The following is an 18,216-nucleotide window of genomic DNA, read 5'->3' as shown; positions in this document are numbered from 1 at the left end:
CTCAGTTTCCTCAGCTGTAAACATGGTTTTGGGAGAGTTTCCAAATTCTATAATAGAATTATAGAATTCCAAATTATATAATAAAATAGCTAAGCCCAATTCTCCTTTGCTCAGTAAGGTGTGGAGGAAGGGAACGAGTATAATTAATGTCATGTGTCTGATTTCTAAGGGTCATTTCAGTGAGGTCAGTGAAGGCTGGTATTATGGCCTTGCCTAGCTGAGTGCAGTCTTCCAGGGAGTTCCATGACACCACCCTGGGAGATTTGGGGGAGCTGATGATGGGTGACATAGGAGACAGAGCAAAGACAGGCCAGACAGTGAAACTCTATAAGCAAGGCCAGTCTGGAGGAGGAACGTGGAAGTAGTTTCACATTTCCTATCACAGAATAGCCATAGGAATTGGTCACCTAGATTTACCAATAGAATCTAAGAAACAGCTGTTGGCTTTGGGATTTTTTTTTTTTTTTAAAGCAGCGTGAAAGTCAAAATAAACGTTTTTAAAAAAGCAGGAAAGCTCATCTGAGACATTTTTGATTGATCGTTCAGCTCATGAGGTCAGCTGGCGTGAAATAAAATGTTTCTCTTACTGGGCAGTGATTGCCTAAGTCAAATATGGCAAAGGGACCCGCACGGTAATTGATGGCCTGTAGATCGGATTTTTCATAAGCGTCACCGCACAGCCGTCACAGAGAGTTCTTGTTTCTAGTGGCTTTGTTCACCTCCTTTGTGAAAGCCTTAGAGAGAAGGCAGCAAGCAGGAAAATCAGCTATCTATAGGCGTTTTTGACTAAAAGTGTCTGCTCAGCGTGCCATGAAATACTTCCAAGAGGTGGGAGAACAGGAAACTGTCAAATCCACGAGAAGCCTGGAGGAGTGTGACGGGGGGAAGATTTTACAGGGGAATCATTTTCAGAAAGCTCAGGTTCATTTGCAAACAAATGACAGTTACTTGCACTGACACCCCCTGAGTTACCGAAAAGCCAGCTGAACTTCTACTAGTTAGGAGAGAAGAAGAAGAAGAAGAAAAAAATGAATTATCCAAGGATTACAAGTAGTCGGGATCCTTTCAGGGACTTAAAAGGGGCGTCTCTCTGTATGTATTTACTGCTGGGGGCCGCCAGTCAGACTGATGTCTGTAGTACAGCCGGGGCCAGCAGGTGGCCTGTGATGGGGCTGGCGTCTGAGAGTGAACAGGAGTGATCAGGGACTTTAGACAGGAGCAAAAAAGAGTGATGGACAAGGGCCTATTGTCATCCGCCAGCAGCGGTGGAAGAACTCCCACGCCTTGAAGCTGCCTTGGTAGAAACACTCAACAGAGACCCAAGAAAGGAGGTGAGTGGATAGCCCCATGGCTGTTGCTCTTAATTAGACTTGCCCTGTGGACTTACCAAAGCTGCCTGGAATAAGGCAGCAGGTCTTGACAGACTTAGGATCTGAAAACAAAAGCAGGTTTTGTCTGAACACACACGAAAGCTTGAGGAGGCCAGAAAAATTGTGTTCCATTAGCAAATATCGAGCCGTGGGGGGAAACCTGACGCACAGAAGCTGAGCTATCGGAAGATTGACCCTTTGTGATCTTTTCATCTGCAGACAAAAGCTTTATGTGTTTAGTTGGCACAGGGGGTGAGGAAGCCTTAAATCTACATTGTGATGAAGACTTGTCACCCGACATTGGGAGACTGCTTTCCTTTCCCAGAATCGGATGTGTTCAGGCTAACCTTGGTGTAACGAAAGTTCGATCAAGCAAAATGTGACAGAAAAAGTGGTACATGAAACACGTGAAGAAGCAGTGAAGCACGCTAACATCTGAGGATTTGTAACTCAAAACATTTCACGTTATAGTTTTTACTTCCTTCCCAAATTTGAAATGAAATATTTTGGAGACCTTAACAAACACAAGAGTCATATCATTATGCCCATTTTGCGGATATAGAAATGGAAGTACTAAGTAGAGGGAGCCCAAAGCCATGTGGGAGGTCAGTAGTGATAGGAAAGCCAATGTTCTCATCTGTTAGACTCTACTGCCCCCTTCAGTAAATACAGGTATGAATCTAGTCTGATAGCTCCCTAGCATCAGGTTCAAGTGCGGTCCTTACACTGATCTCTGTACTGGACTCATCCCCGATCTACAGAATCAGAATCTCTTGGATCGATGCCACAAATCCTCATTTTATAGACACCCTCAAGGCGGTTCTTGCACACACAAAGTTAAGGAACTATTGCCCTAAATATTCAATGATAGAGCAAGCGGCCACACACAGATATGACTACACATGCAGACGAGTGTAGTATCATTGTGCTCCATTTTTACCCTCACGGATGCCACTATATAACGTTTCATACAGCATTTTCAACTTTAGAGCTAGATCTTCTATGTTCTCACTTTTGAATTTCAAAAGCAATAACCAAGAGATCAACCTGTAGCCCTTGATATCTCCTATGCATTATTTGTTTCACATTTTCTAGACTTACCCTGATTTAATATATTTGTTCCCATTATCCCAATATAGCATGTCCTATGTGTCACATATTACACACACACACACACACACACACTGCTTTGAAAAATATGGTTACAGCTATGTTAATAATTTTTATCCTAGGAAAGTGAGGTGAGAGGTGAGAGGAGCTGGCTGCCAAGATAGTGGAAGATGCCAGAAAGAAGTATGTCATCCTCACAATCCAGTCCCAGGGCTCTGAGTGTAATGACTAGAGATTACACACCCGAACTTGGAGCAATTTTGCTCACTTTGTCCTCCGTCGGTACAGGGTTTCCTTATAATAAAACCATTGGGATGCAGGAGGGATCGACAGGGATAACAGGAGAAACAGACCCATTTCTTTTACTTAGAAGTTAAAAATCGTACCCTGCCATTTGTAACCCCAGAATTACGAACTTCAGGTCATTATTTCGTTAACAACTGTCTTCATCTCTTGTGAACCTTTTAAGCCAAAACCATGCTTCAAATCTCATTTTCAGATCAGTTCTTTGCCTCCTTGTACCTTGACCCCACTGCCTTAAATGGATGGAGTAAGAAAGGATGAGTTCGTCTTTGAAAAGAGCCTTAAAAGTTTTCATAGATGTGAAAGACATAGTGGGAAAAAGAACGGGGCTGTAGCTGGGCAGTTAGTGTGCTAGTCTCAGCCTGCCACTGATGAGATGACTCACCTTTGTCAGTCAAGGTATTTCCTTAGGGTTTATTTTTCCCACTTTTAGAGAGAGTAGGTTGGACTAAATAATCTCAAACAGTTGTTCTGTAAGGGGATTATTAGGTGAGAAATAGGTAGGTGGAAAGATGCTACGCCCACCTTCCAGGGAAGAGTTTGTGAATGAGAAGGTATCGCGGATGGCCTTGCAATGAGGAGGTTCAGGAACGCTGAAACCATCATTTTTCTGAAAAACAGAAAATAAAGCCTGCCTGCTTCTTTAATTACACACCTTAAAGTTTGAGAGACTTGGAGAGTGTAATCAGCGAGGAGTTTGACAATCCTGCAAGTATATAATTAACAGTGGTTAAAAAAAATGAGAGGAACAGAAGTCATTTCCTTTCATTGTTGTCCGATGTCTCTTTGTTTGAAAGGAATTGATCCTTACACTAAGGAAGCAGGACCCCCCCTAGCTGGTTCATACTAGTGGTCTGAGATTTAAAATAATCACTTTAAAAGCAAGGCAAGGTGTTTTTTTAGCAGGATCTATGAAAAGTCTGTTTCCCCACTTTATAGTCATTCTTCTTTCATGGACTTTGTGAAATGGTACGTTTGAAATAGATCTTACGTCATGAATCAGATGTCAAAGAAAGCATAAGTATAAATGCATATTTTAGAAGTACGGGTACAGGAATGCCTGTGCAGATGTAACGTGTATATATGGACCTGGACACATGCGTACAACATACAGTAACTCTAGACTCCACGTAACTGCTTCCTCGACAGCTCTGTGATAGCACAAGCCTGAATTTTGTAGGAAGTTTCCAAATTCTGGGAGAACAAGGAGTAGAAGCTCCAACTGATAGAGAAGAGTGGCAATGTACATGAAAGAAAAGGTATACTTACCTAGAAAGCCCATTTTGTGAGTGTAATTAGAAGTCTATTTTAGAAATGGAAACAAGGCAGGGAATATTGCTAACCTTTAACAGATGGAAAAAACCAATTTTTTTTTTTACAAGATAATCGTTTATATTAAACTTAAAAGATCAGAGAACCAGAAGAGGTCATTCCTTGGTCATATGAGTGTTCCCCAAGAAATAAAAGTGTTAAACAATATAAGTAAGAAATTGGTCACGGCAAATGAAGGAATGAGCTGGTGGGCCTCTCCTTACACTCTATTCCCTCCTTTACCTTCGCTAATTGTTTAACAGTAATTAGCTCTTTATCTTTACCTTTTAATTACAAACAGGATTGGGCTGAAGGAGAATAAATCATTCACTGAAAAAAATTAAAGCCCCCCCCCCCGTTACCGTGGTTTCTGTCCAAGAATTTATTAAAACACTTAAATATGCATTTACAAAACTTGAGTAAAACGATTTTTCCCTGTGTCCTAATGTGTTCCTAATGGCAGCTAGGGACACAGCCTGCTGGTTGGGGATGAGGCGAGATGGTTTTTAGAAGCAGATAAGTGAACCGTTGTTGTGAAGTCCCAAATGCATGTTATTTTTATCCAACAGGAAAACGTACGGATTCAAAGTTTCAAACGAGTAACATAAATCATAGTAAGGTCTTATAACTCCTTATGGATTTCAGTAATAGTAACCTGATTTGACCTGAAAAGGCCAAGTTTTTTTTTCTCTACCAAGCTATCCTGGCAAATGACAGAAAAAAATCTGACTGTTAGAGGTACTACAGTTTGAACCATATGAAGTTTCTGATTTCAGCTGTTTGGAATAATAAAGATGGGATTTTTCCATGATTCAACTCACCAATGAGCACCGTAATCCACCAGGAGAGGTTGTTGCTTTTGAATTTAAAACTAAAATGGTAAAAAACCTAGTCTAACCACCGAGTCAAAGCCAGCTGGCCATACTGCATATATATTTTAGTGACCCCTATAAAACCGTAAGCAAAAAACCAATGTGTTCTACCATTCACAAATCACGTCTGTGTTAGGTCATGTAAAGGCATGATCTCAAATGGACCAGAGATTATGGGTGAATGCTTCTTTACTGAATGGTAAATATTTACCCTGGGCTCTTGTATTTAATTTTCAACCAAGCAAACTGTCCTCTAAGGAGAATGGAAAAAGAGGAGATAAAGTCCACTGGCCACTAAGTGATCCAAAGCTGGTTTTTCTTTTTTTACTCTGTGCTAAGCAATGCTATACCTTCCATGAGTAGATTGGACTCTGTGGGATCTGAAAGTCTGTGCCATGAAACCTTTGATTGGGGCTAACCAAGCACTTTTGGTATAGCTGAAAATGTCTTTAGCATAATGAAACTGCAGACCAAGAATAATAAAGTTTAACAACTTTCAGGAAGGATGTTTCATCTTTCTTTTACTACCGCTGACTCTTTCTGGACCCCTGCTTTCTCAGAATATTTTGCCAATTGTCTCCCCTGCCCAATACTGGGATCTGAGTAACAGAGAGAATTATAGAGAATCAGAGAGAGAATTACCAGAATCACTGATTCTACATTCAAAGTAGGATCAGGCAGAAGTAACCTCATTTTTCTATTAAGAAAGAGGGACATCTCTACTAAGATATCAGGGAAAAAATAGAGAGAAGATTGTACAAGCCAAACAGGAAATAGATTCAAGAATCTTGACACTTTTTGCCGGATTATTAAGGCAATTTAAATTGAAAATAAAGAAAATCGTCAATGTGGTTAACTTTTTTTTTTTATAAAAGGCAGCAAGGAAACATCACAGTAACCAAAGTCACTAGCAGAACTGCTCAGCACTGTCACACATTTCACATAAAGTAGTTTTTTAAAAACTGATTTAACATCATTTAAATTGTTCTAAAATAAGAGGAAGGAAAACCTCAGCTGGGGAAAGAAAACCCCACTGGGCAAAGGCTGACATAATTTTGAACAAAATTTTGAAAAATAGTTGTACCTGCATTGAAAAAATAACTCTGGGTTCATGCTTGTTATGAATGATTCTTCAGTGATCTTTTGTGGAGTCTTATTTAACCAACAGGGGAAAAAAAGCCACAAGAAAATCCACAGAAACGCAAACCATCCAGAAATTTTACTTTTGCAAAGGAACAGTAAGCATTCAGGATTCTTGCCATGGAAAACAACGGATCACATTTCAACCATTAAGACGCACAATGTCCTCTCATGGCATCCAGCACCTTAGATCCTCTGTCAATTAAAGATTCTACGCAGCCTCTTGCAGACACAGATGTGTAGGTATCTGATGTCTCTACCTGTTTTCTTACCATCTGTACACACATCAGATTTTAGCCCTTTCAGTTGTGCTAGCCATTATTTAGAGAAAAAAATAAAATAACAAAAACTCCCCCCCCCCCCCCCAAAAAAAAACACCCCACCTTACAACATTAACTCTCCCCCCCCAAATTATAAAAAAAAAAAAAAAAAAAAAAAACCCCCCCCCCCCCCCCCACAAAAAAACCCCTCCCACCTAAACAAACAACACGCTATCACCAAATACAAAGTAATAAAAGAGTTGTACTCAGACCTGGTCAGTCCTTCCATTTCTTGAAACCTGCACACAAACTGAAGAAACCCACTCAGCCTTAAAAAGGTCGATCATTTTGCTCTCCTAAAATTGCATCTCTGAGGGTGCCTGCTTTCTTGTCCGTCTTGTGCGCGCGCTCTCTCTCTCCCTCTCTCTCCCTCTCTCTCTGTGTCTCTCTCTCTCTCTACTTTTACCGAAGAGCTTTGTTTCCTTTTTCCTGTGTCTGCTGCTGGATGAATGCAAAATACACGCATTTGAAGGGATTTTTTTTTTTTAAGGCTAACAGTTGGAGATCTAAAATCTTGCTCTTCTGAATAGCTTATTATGCCAGTCACTCAACTCTCACTTTACATAAAGAGGCATATACGGAACCAAGAATCCTGCTTTCTTAAAGCGAAAACATATCAACAACCAAAACCCCCTTGACTCCTTTGACCCCCTTCCTATTTTATTTTACTTAACGATGAGCACTTACCCTGAGGTGTGCCATAAATGCTCTATTCCAAATATACAAAAGCCAACCACATCTCAACTGAGAATTAAACACTTTCAATGTCTTCAAATCCATGTCTCTGCTCCAAATCCTGATACAGAAAGTCACTGGCAGCGGTACAGTAGTTCTAAACAGCAGACATCTGATTCTTGACATTTAAAAATAACAATATTGGGAAAAAAAAAAAAAAGGGAGTCTTTTAAAACTAACTACAAACAGCTTGTGAGGAAGCACATCTCACCAATTGACTGTATTAACTGGAACTTGCAATGATTTCAAGCTACAGTATTTTATTTTTAAATCAATGTCAGACGGAGACCCAGTACCTACAGACGTCTCATGTTCTGTATAATCGTGACAATGGCCTAAGTTAAATGATTTCTAAGTGATAATTCTACAAAGAGCAGATCAGAACTTTTCAGTATTTAGAATTCCAGTATTGGTGAATATTAACCTATGCTCAGTCAAATTAAACTCGGGACATTCCAGCCATTCCATTGCTCATCTGAGATGGGTCACATTTCATGGACATGCATTCTTAACTGTGTGCACCCAGAGGAGGTCAAATGAATGCATACATTTGCTACAGAATAAAACAAATATTAAAACGAAAAAAATGCATTTATTTCTATTTCTGAAGCACATTACAGACTCAGACCCACAGTCAAGTTTTAGCTCTCCCAGTGACTATCCGTGAGTTCTTGGACAAATGATTTCAGCTTTTGTGCCTCAGTTTTGTCATCCATAAAATTGGAGTAAATAGTAATACTAATTTTACAAAGGTGTTTTGGGTACTAACTGAGCTGTTGTATGACTTCTGGAACATAATAGGTATATAGGATATGTCGCTTCCTCCCTCTGTTTTATATTTGGAAGGGGTAGGGATCAGGTGTAAATGGAGACATCCAGGCTTTGAAGGCAGACAAATCAGGTTTGACTCTCTGTGTTGCCATGTACTAGCTGTGTATCCTTGGGCAAGTGACTTAATCTAATTTACTAAATCTCAGCTTCTTCAACTATAAAATACCTCATAGAGTTTCAGAGAGCAAATTAGATGACATCGGAAAAGCATCTACTTTAAACATGTATTAAATGGTAGCTCCAGGCTTTACAACTCTTGAAAATGGCTCTAATTAGTGCTCTGCATATGTAACTTAGGAGTTTGAAGATGTGGACTGAGATCCCAGGCCTTCTTGACCAAGTGCCTTACTTTATAGTAGAAGAAGGAGACCCGGAGAGCTGAAATGATGGTTCTAAGCCCTATCATTAGTGAGTGATCACCAACTAGTTAGCGGCAAATAGGAACTAAAACATAGACCCTCTTATTTAAAGTTCAATGCTTTGTCCACTAAACTTTGTGACATTGAAATCAAACACTTTTGTACATCCAGTTTCAATATTAGTTGATAATTAAAGCAATACAACTGGAAAAAAAAAAAGAACCTATTTGTTCCCAAATTTGCTTCTAAGAATGAGCTTATAAATGAAATTATTCTATAGGAGCTGACAGGGACTGGCTAAACCTATCTTCCTAAGGCGAGCTTCTGCAGGACATAGATTCTCCCTTCCCTATAAAGCAAGAAGAGAGCTGGAAGGACGTCCAGTTCTTAGGAGTCTCCCATCTTCTTTCTCCCCTTGTGAATGTCCAGCTTCTTCCTCCCTTTCTTTATACGAGCTCTTCATCTCAGCGCACTGGTTGGGAAGCACACACTGCTCTACATTTAGTTTATTTATTAAACATACTATGTCCCCACTTTGAAATACAGGATTTTTTTTTCAGTTTGAAAGTCTTGCACAGAATAGGAGCTCAATAAATGTCAATATTTGCTAAAGAAGACATGACTTGGAGCTCAGTTTATATTTCAAGTGTTGAACTAGCATGTCTTAGAGTTAATTATTGCTCAATGAAGAACAGAAAATATTACAATTTTTTCAGTCTTTCAGTAACTCCAGAATTAAAGACAAAGGTGCTTCTGGTATCAAGTCAGATTAGCTATTACTCTCGGGAGGAAGGGAAGGAAATGGGATTGAGGAGGGTACCTGTGTGATCCATTGTAATTAATGTTTTATTTCTCTAGCTGGGTGATGTATAAGTGGGTATTTATTTTTTTCTTGATATCTTTCTGTAAGCCTCAAATATTTCATTAAAAACAACTAGCTTAAGTGGGAAGCAGCCTCATAGCACAGGGAGATCAGCTTGGTGCTTTGTGACCACCTAGAGGGGTGGGATAGGGAGGTGGGAGGGAGACGCAAGAGGGAGGGGATATGGGGATATATGTATACGTATAGCTGATTCACTTTGTTATAAAGCAGAAACTAACACAACATTGTAAAGCAATTATACTCCAATAAAGATGTTAAAAAAAAAAAACTAGCGTAAAAGAAGGCAAACAATTTGAAAATAGAATTTCCAAATCTTTATGAGATCCAATAATGCTACTATACTAAATCCCATACTTAAATCTTCAAGCTTTCATTCTTATTTTACTAAAGAACTTGAATAATAATACGTTTACTTTAAAGATTTGTTTTCCTCCTTGCTCACCATTTCATGTCCTTGATTCCGGAGTTGTGCTGGGGTGTTTTGGAAAGAGCTATTTTGCATCAGATAGATCTAAGTCTAAAACTCAGTTCTACAACTTACTGGCCACATAGCATTACGTCACTCGATATTTCTAAGCCTCGGTTTCCTCTCTTGCAAAAACTGAGAGTTATTATCTGTAGCTCTCAGGACTATTATGAGGATTAAATGAAATAACAAATGTGAAAATGTTTGCTGCAGTATCTGGTACATAGTAGATTTTCAGTTAATATCATTTTCCTTCTTCCTTTCCTTATCCTTCCACTTTTCACCACTACTTGAGCTTTTAACTTCAAAAAGGTTATAAAAAGGAAAGGAAAATGAACTTAAGGTAGGAAGCAGGCAATTATGCTAGTATCATGAAAGCATTTTGTTACTAACAAAGGCTGGTCCTAGATCCAGGTACAGTATCCTTTTAAATTAGATATTTCTTATCCAATCTCATCACTACTTATTAAAGTTCAAGTTTTTTTTAAAAAATTGAATGTTTTGTTTTTGCCGCTAGTCACAAAACCTTCATAGACAAAAATGTATCCTAGGTTTTCTATCTCATTACACATCCTTTCTTCAAGACAGATATTTTATCAAAATACTTTATTCTCAATAGTGGATGAGATTTATGTGCTTAAAGAATTGCTAAAGCTTTCAGTTGTAACCCTTGTATTGGTCTTTTCTATAAGTTAAGAGACTTGGGTTCTGGCCCTACCTCTGCCACATACTAACAGTATGACCCACTAGGCCTTTCCCTTTCTTTGAGTCTAGATTTTTACATGCTAAATGGATGAAAAGGTTGGATTAGATGATCCCTTTAGCTCTAAAATTCTGTTAGTGGTTCTTGATGACTTAATTAACACATGTAACAAGCTTACAGTAAATTAAACGATGCCACCTTCAGTAGGAAATACTGTGTTGTTTGTGAAAACTATCCACACAGTACTGGCCTCTTCTGAACTCTGGGAATGGGCTCTGGCACTGTCCTTGTCCAGTGACTGCCATTGACTGTCCAGTGACTGCAATATGTTCAGGGCTTGGTGGAGGCATTCCCAAGGGAGTCAGCTTTGTCAGAAGAAATCCAAAGAGAGCAACAAGATGAATGTCTTGGTGGAAGACTTTTTCTCTTGCATTTATTCTTAAGAGTGGGAAATGATTATGTCATGATTTTATAGTTCAGTGAAACCTTTTTTAAAAAGATGAGGATAGCAAGGGAGGGCAGAGAAAGACACTTTGAAAAGGAAAACTATGAGGATCCCTCTTATGGAAGGTTGTGTCTTGGGAAAAATGACAATACTAGAAGGAGGAGGTAGGGAAGAAAAAGACTCTTCCCCTGATATTATTATCCAGGTGAAATCTGTTTTAAGTGGATTGGAGGACAGTAGGAAAAATAGGAGACCCTGGAAGGGGAGGAGCGGCCTTGGGTCTGTACGTGTGTGGGATTTACATTCTGACACTAATTGTATTTTATTGTGCAGATGCTTCCCCTTCTTTTCCTCCTCTTCTCTGTTGCCCTGGGTCTCTGGAGCTGTGCCTGTCAGGTCCCCAGACTGTCTCCATCTCCACCTCCTCAGGGCGTAGGGCATCACCCCGACTCCCTGTGCTCTGGGGAGTGTGATTAGTGTTGGTGGTGGTATGAAAATTGCTGTGGTGAAGAGGTAGATTAATTTTTCCAAACTAATAGCTTCAGACAGAATTTAAAATAATAATAATAATTTTTAAAAACTGAATAGATCTAATTAAACTCTTTCCAGAATTCCAAAGATCATTGTTGACTTTTGTAAAAAGGTGGATTTATTTTAAAATTCTGTGTAAACTCCCCTTTTCTCTCCTCCCTATCCCACGATCCTTCAGACAAAAGAGGAACACAAAACATTAATAACTTCTTGCCTTTAGGTGGGCGTGCTTTTCAAAGCACTTTTATATCTAGTATCTCAAGATAACTGGATGAGGTTGCTAGCAGGCTTGTTTCCTGACAGGAGCCCTCCGCCCCAGAAATGCTAAGTAATTCGCTCAGGTTCATATAGGCAATTCATAGTAGAGCCAAGACTAGGACCCAGGAGGAAATACCACACAATCAGCAGGTACAACACGTAAGCATCCATCCCTCCACATAAATGGTACCTGAAGGTACTGGCAGGAACGTTCCTGTTGACACGACTCTGACTTCACCATGGCCTGGTCCATGTTAACCGAGGCTTTCTGGTAAACCTCTCGGGCTCGACTCACGGTCAGCGTGGAGGACCAGGCGCTCTTCTTCAGCAGCGGTGCGTCTAGGGTGACGGGCAGGTTGGCACAGGTGGTGCACTTGACATCGTTGTTACTCCGGGAGGCCTTCACAGCCTGCTCGCTGATGGTGTTGTAGGCCTCCATGAAGTACTGGGAGGCCGAGCGGTCGGGGCACCTGCCCATGGTCATCACGCCCGAGGGGGCGTGGTAGATGCACATGTCGCCGTCGAGGTTGTCTTCGGAGCTCCACCAGCCCGGGGAAGCGTTGTTGCGGGGCTTGGGCTCGGGGCGGCGCTCCTTGCTCTTGCTGCGCTTGCCGTACCTCACGGTCTGCGTCTCGTCGGGGCTGGCCTTGCCCCCGTTGACGCTGCCCTTGGACGGCCCCTCCAGGGAGTGCGATTTGGTGAAGAGTTTCTGGACCGAGTGGACCAGGTGGCGGATGCGGCCGGGGCTATCGCTGCGGTGCTCCACGGCCGTGCGCTTGTACTGCAATGTGTGGTAGCCATCCCTGTTGAGAGGCAGCTGCCTCTCAAACTGGTCCAGGAGGTTGGCGGGGATGCGGTTGGCCTTGGTGGCCAGGGTGCGAGGCACCAGGGCGCACTCGTCCTTCAGCTCCTGCTGCGAGGTGTAGTGCCGGCGCGGGAAGGTGCTGCTGGCCAGCGGGTCGCTGAAGGGGCCCACGCACTCGGCCTGGAAGGAGGTACGCTGAGTGTAGTAGGGGTGGTCGGCCGGGTGGTGCTCCACGGGGCTCAGCAGGTATGGCTTGCGGTCTGCGTGGTGCGACAGCGAGTCACAGCCCGAATCGCAGGTGACTCCGTGGTGATGGCTGCGGCTGCCCGATAACCCTTTCATCGCTGATGGGGCGCAACCACGGGGGTCATGGACACCCGGTGGTTAGGTTCCAGACCCGTCTCCCGCAAGGACCTGGGGGAATGAAGGAGAGGGGGACAATGGTTAACGCTTCACTTGGTCAGTAGATGTTGCTCTCTTTCCACGTGTGTCTGCTACTGAGTTGGTTTTCTGGCAGAACTCATGACTCTCCCTAAAAGCAGCTTTAATGCATTGTTGGAAAAGCCCTGTTACCTCTGTAGGCCGGGAAAGCCCATGCCAGTCCTATAGGAGAGACAGTAGGGGTGAAAACTCGTAAACCCGGAAAAGAACGTATAGAAATGCTGAACTATTTTTAAGTGACTTGGGAGAAAAACTGCCCCTCCCTCCAGGATTCCAATAACTGTATCTTTCCCCTGCTGCTCTCCTTTTATTCTTAACCGTATGTTGATCGTGGAGCTAGCAGACCGGAAGGGCTCACTTAATCTGGGAAGCTTTTGCTGATCCGCCCCCTGCAGAGAGAATTAGTTCCCCTCTGTGCTCGCAGGGCATCTACTGCACACTCTCCAGCTCCTCTGGAATGCTTTGTCTTGTGCTTTCCCTGCTAGCTCAAGCTCCCTGAGGCTAGCTTACCTCTTAGCCACCATTACATCCTTTACATCTCCCACCATTACATCCTTTACATCTCCCTACCTTGTACCTTGTGGGCCACATAGACACACAGTAAGCACCCCATAAATGTGAGTGAAAAACATAAATAAAAGAGGCTACTGGCACCTTATAACTTAAGGATATATCTCTGTATCTTCTGTCACATACTTTCCCATTAGAATTCCGTGGTAACAATTACAGCAAACAATCCCACCGTGGTAATTAGAGTTGGAAAAACTAATGGTGTGACAAATAAATCAGAGCTGTAGAGAAAATCTGCCCGTGTATTTCTGTCATCAGAGAATTAAGAGGTTCCTGTCAACAAACTGAGAGCTGATGAAGAACAAATAAGCTTGAATTGGCTAATGTGAATAACAGGGCATCTCCTTTTGCTGGTTTAAAAGTTTCTGGTAAATATTTACAAGTGATGGCAAGATGGCCAAAGGAAAGGCTCTTGAAATGTTCCTGAGGACATGAAGGGCCTGAACCTAAGGGTCATGTCTGCCTGGGAGAGAAGGACGCCCTACAGATCCACCTGTGGGAAATCAGGTCATTCCAAGCCTTCCCCGCTCTTTCGTACCAGAGGCTGCTGTTCTACCGGGCAGAGTACTTTCTTTGGACTCTAACAGAGAGAGTTCTTCAGTAGTTGAATGCAGTTCTCCTGACAGCCAGATTTTTTTTTTTTTTAAACTTCCCACAATACAGAAATTGTCATATGGAGAGCTGTCCGGAAAAGCCAATGTGACTTTCCAAACATATCACAAACGTCATTTCAGATATTCAGATGGGGAGAGATAATTGGTTTAATTAAAAAAACAGAATGAAACACCCACATGTGGCCTAATGAAGAAAACCACGGCGTTTTGTGGGGTCAGGACTCGTCTGTTCCATGGGACATACTGTGTGTGGGAGCTCCTGACGAAAATCTCTAAGCAACTTTTATGAAGCTCCTTTTCTCCTCCTCGTCTCTCAGTTTCTGGATTAATTGCTCGGGAAAACTGATGGGAGGTTTTAATCGCTGGAATCTTTTGAACTTGGTTAGTCTACTAAATTAGGAGCTTCTTGAGGGTAGAGACTATGTTTTTCGCATCCAGTGGCCAGCAAAGTGCTTGGCTGGTGGTGGGAACTCAGTAAAGCATTTAGTCAGTGAATTAACGCATGAATGCAAAATTTCCCAGGGTGGTCCATCCTGTGGTTCAAGTCACATCTACTGAGTGAGAACAGGACTGTGTGACAAGGGAAGGGCCAAGGAAGGAAGGAAGGGACCATCTCTCAGGCATTTTAGGGACCAGTGGTTTTCAAGGTGAGGCAGGAGGCATACAGGTGAATGTGCCTTTTGCTACCCATTAGCCTTCCACTTCTGCCTCTCCACGACCCACCAATGAATATCTCACCTCTCAAAGTTCTCCCTGCCTTGGAGTTAAAATCTGGGAGTTTGCCTGGCCTGCTGACTACAGGATGTCTAGACTGAGGACAAACTGTTTGAAGGAGAGAAAGAAAATGACACCTGAAGAGACAAAAAGGAAAAGCAGGACTCATGATACCTGTGGTTCAGGAAGAACCTGTAAATCAAAACTTGCCCACTGAGGACACTAATATAAAGGAAATTTTAGCATAAAATACCTTGGGACCACTTTGTATGAAGTTACGATACCAAGAGTAGGCTGTGGCAAAGAGGGATCCAGAAAGATTAAATACATGTTTTCAGCAAAACTGTGGCACAAACTAATTTAGGTGGAAAAATCCATTGCATGAGAAAGTTTCTCTGGATAAAACAGGTCCCATTGAAGACATTTTTGCCTTTTAAATATAGACTTAAAAATAAAAGACAAAAATAGCAAACCAGTTGGATTATGGTCACGTACTAAGTTTTATGATTACCTGTATCTCAATACATAAAATAATATGAAATAATGCTTCAACCTTTCCTTCTGAAGCTTCTAGGTCTTGGGTGGATTTTTTTTGCTAAATGTGGAGCTGGCAAGAGCTGAAAACATGAATTATACATATTTACTCCAAAATGTTGAAGATTATTTGAGATCATGTATTCAATATTTATGTAATTATCTTTAATCTGTGAATGGCATTTCATGTAAGATGATGTTGCCTGAGGACACGCAGAGCAAACAAAGAGGGTTTTTAAGGCCATTAATGATAAATTTGTTAAATGATGTAACTGATGATCATTTTTGTAAGTTAAACATGCACAGTGTGATTTTTACTGCAATTTAAGTGGGCTATTTTCAGCCTAGTGGCAAGCACTTATATTTTCATAGAGAGTAATAAATTACGTCAAGAATAAGTAAGTTAACTTTGGTCCTTCTTTACTCAATATTTTTAAAAGGATATTGAAATCTTGATCTTTTTCTCTGTGATATAGGCAAATAAGGTCATGAAAAAAGGGCAATAAATAATCATAAACATTTCTAAATGCTCCATCTAACTTTCTGGCTAAGGCCAGATAAATGACTTAATACCCTGGCCCTTTCTAGGGAAAATCTTACGTCTCTTCTACTCTCTCGTCTTTGAAAAAGGAAAATAGATTAATTTGTGATTATAAATTAAAGCAACACATTCAGTGACTTCCTGGTGAGGGGGGCAGATGATCTAAAACCCTCAATGGCTAAATAATAGCTGTGGCACCTACCATCGACGTCCTGCTCTTCCGCCTTTTATTCTTTTTTCTTCTTAAATTGGGGTATGGTTGCTTTACAATGTTGTGTTAGTTTCTGCCATACAACGAAGTGAATCAGCTATGTGTATACATATATCCCCTGTTTTTTGGATTTCCTTCCCGTTTAGGTCACCACAGAGCATTAAGCAAAGTTCCCTGTGCTATACAGTAGGTTCTCATTAGTTATCTATTTTATATATCGTAGTGTGTATATGTCAATCCGAATCTCCCAATTCATCCCACCCCCCTTTCCCCCTTTGGTGTCCATATGTTTATTCCCCTCATTCTTTATTTTCTTCTTTTGTTACTCATGAACTCCCCTCCCAGCCTACTTCTTTCTGTCACTTCCTTTTTTCCCTCTCCTAATTCACGTTCGTAAGTGGCAACCGTGGACATCACTTGTTGCAGCCCGTGGTGTGACTAACACCATCCCGGGAAGAATTAACTGAGCGTCCCCCCCTTGCAAGGCTCAGCGTTTGCTGCTGCAGACAACCAAATGCAACCAGCAAATCCCTAATGGCCAAAGGGCTTATGACGTGCTCAGAGAGACGTGACCTAGACATGAAGGAAGGTAAAGAACAATTCTTGTTACCTTCCACATTCTTGGAAAATGAAGCTGCTAGCTCCAGAAGAAGGTTTTAAGTGGCCGTAAAACATTTCTGAAAATAGAAAGCGAAATTCTCTTTTGTACCTTCCTCTCTGAGCCAGGGTGGGAAGTGTGAGTCAACGTGCCTTCGTAAGGGTTTCTATGACGACGGTGATCATCTCTCCTTTTTCCTTGTTCACTATGACTTCAAAATTATGTTTTGTGATCCTCCCAAGTTCGATTTTACCATCAGATGACATGTCCTGATGGTTGGCTTGGAAAATATGTTGGCTATCTTGGCTACTGTGAGATGAGCTCTGAGTGTGAGATGTACCGCTTTTTACAGAGCTCTCACACCTGCAGCAGAAGCACTGCTGTCCAGATGATGACTAAAGCGAAAAAATCCAGCAAGAACTGTAGAGGAAATTCTCAAGGCAGGTCATTTATTAGCACCAAGGAAAAAGCAACCAAACCACATATTGGAAGACGCTGACAAGATGGAAAACAGTCTTGCGAAGCTGGCAAGTTCTTCTCTTGACTTCTGTGCATGTCTTTATTTAGAGCTGCTGGGCTTCATTTTTCTTTACATGCAGAGAGAGGACCCACCAAAGGGTGTCCACTCTCTCCCTCAGTCGGGAATGACAGCTGAACAATCACAACTTGCTTTAGAAAGGACAATGTGGGGGACCCTGCCCAGGAGAGCAGGAAGCACTGCGTTCTGGTTTAGGGAGGTACCAGGAAGAAGAAATCTCTATGAATGTTTTCAGGGTCAGGTCACTTTTTTGCCTCCCCCCCCCATTTACCTGTGACCTGCCCGTGCCAGGTTGCAACATTCAACTGCAGAGAAAGAAAGGATTCTCTTACTGAAGAGTATAAAGCAGTCCCAGACTAATGGCTCGTTTCCTGGTCTCCCTGGATGTGCACAGGTGACTAATTCTGGCTAATGGAGTATAATTGAAAATGGTAGGTGCAATTTCTGGAAAATGACTCTAAAGGGAAGGGCATACCTTCTTTACGCCTTCCCTGGCTGGAATTCAGACTTGAGAGCTTGGGGAGCAGTGATCTTGGACCATGAGGTGGAAGTTACAGTCTGAGGATGGTAGCAGCACAAGATAAAGGACCCGGCATCTTGTTTATGGGGGACGGAATGGACCTTTATCTTTGTCTACACCACTGTGATTTGTTTTCTGACCCTTGCATTTGAACCAAGTCCTAAGTGAGATGGGTAGTCAGGGCTGAATCCTGGAGAGATTTGCCAGCTATGCTATAATACACAGGACTTGACTTTGCTGGTGGTGGTCACATCCGTGAGACCAATTTAAACCAGGCAGCGACACAGCCACGCTTATACTAGAGATTTCCCTGGCTGTACTTAGAGGATAGGTTTAGGGGTGGGAACAAGCAAGAAGATCTAAAGGAAGCAATTATTTCTTGCTTGGGCAGTTCATGAGAGAAGACTAAAAGGGAGTTAACAGTAACCCCCGAAAGGGTGAGAATGTCCTGGCCGATGCGGGCAGTGTCTCCCACTTCAGACCTTCTGCCCAC

General features: G+C 41.9%; 1 protein-coding gene across 6 annotated transcripts in view; it reads right to left on the bottom strand.

Annotated features, from left to right (window-relative positions):
• Nucleotides 1-12,845, bottom strand: part of DLGAP1 (DLG associated protein 1) — a 322,151-nt gene extending 309,306 nt beyond the window's left edge. The window contains exon 1 of one of the 6 annotated variants that reach the window (XM_027088554.1): nt 11,828-12,845. In XM_027088554.1, coding sequence (XP_026944355.1) covers nt 11,828-12,784 — 957 coding nt within the window. In that variant the 5' untranslated portion in view covers nt 12,785-12,845. Of the gene's footprint in view, nt 1-6,638; nt 6,739-7,113; nt 7,262-11,827 lie in introns of those variants that run through there. The other 5 variants (XM_027088553.1, XM_027088560.1, XM_027088555.1 and 2 more) reach the window with 5 other exon arrangements.
• Nucleotides 12,846-18,216: the final 5,371 nt, after the last annotated feature.

The sequence above is a fragment of the Aethalodelphis obliquidens genome, unplaced genomic scaffold, assembly GCF_003676395.1.
Source record: "Aethalodelphis obliquidens isolate GAN/ISIS:26980383/991018 unplaced genomic scaffold, ASM367639v1 scaffold63, whole genome shotgun sequence".
Taxonomy (NCBI): domain Eukaryota; kingdom Metazoa; phylum Chordata; class Mammalia; order Artiodactyla; family Delphinidae; genus Aethalodelphis; species Aethalodelphis obliquidens.
The sequence above is the reverse complement of the archived record's forward strand: the minus strand, read 5'-3'. Positions and strand labels throughout refer to the sequence as shown.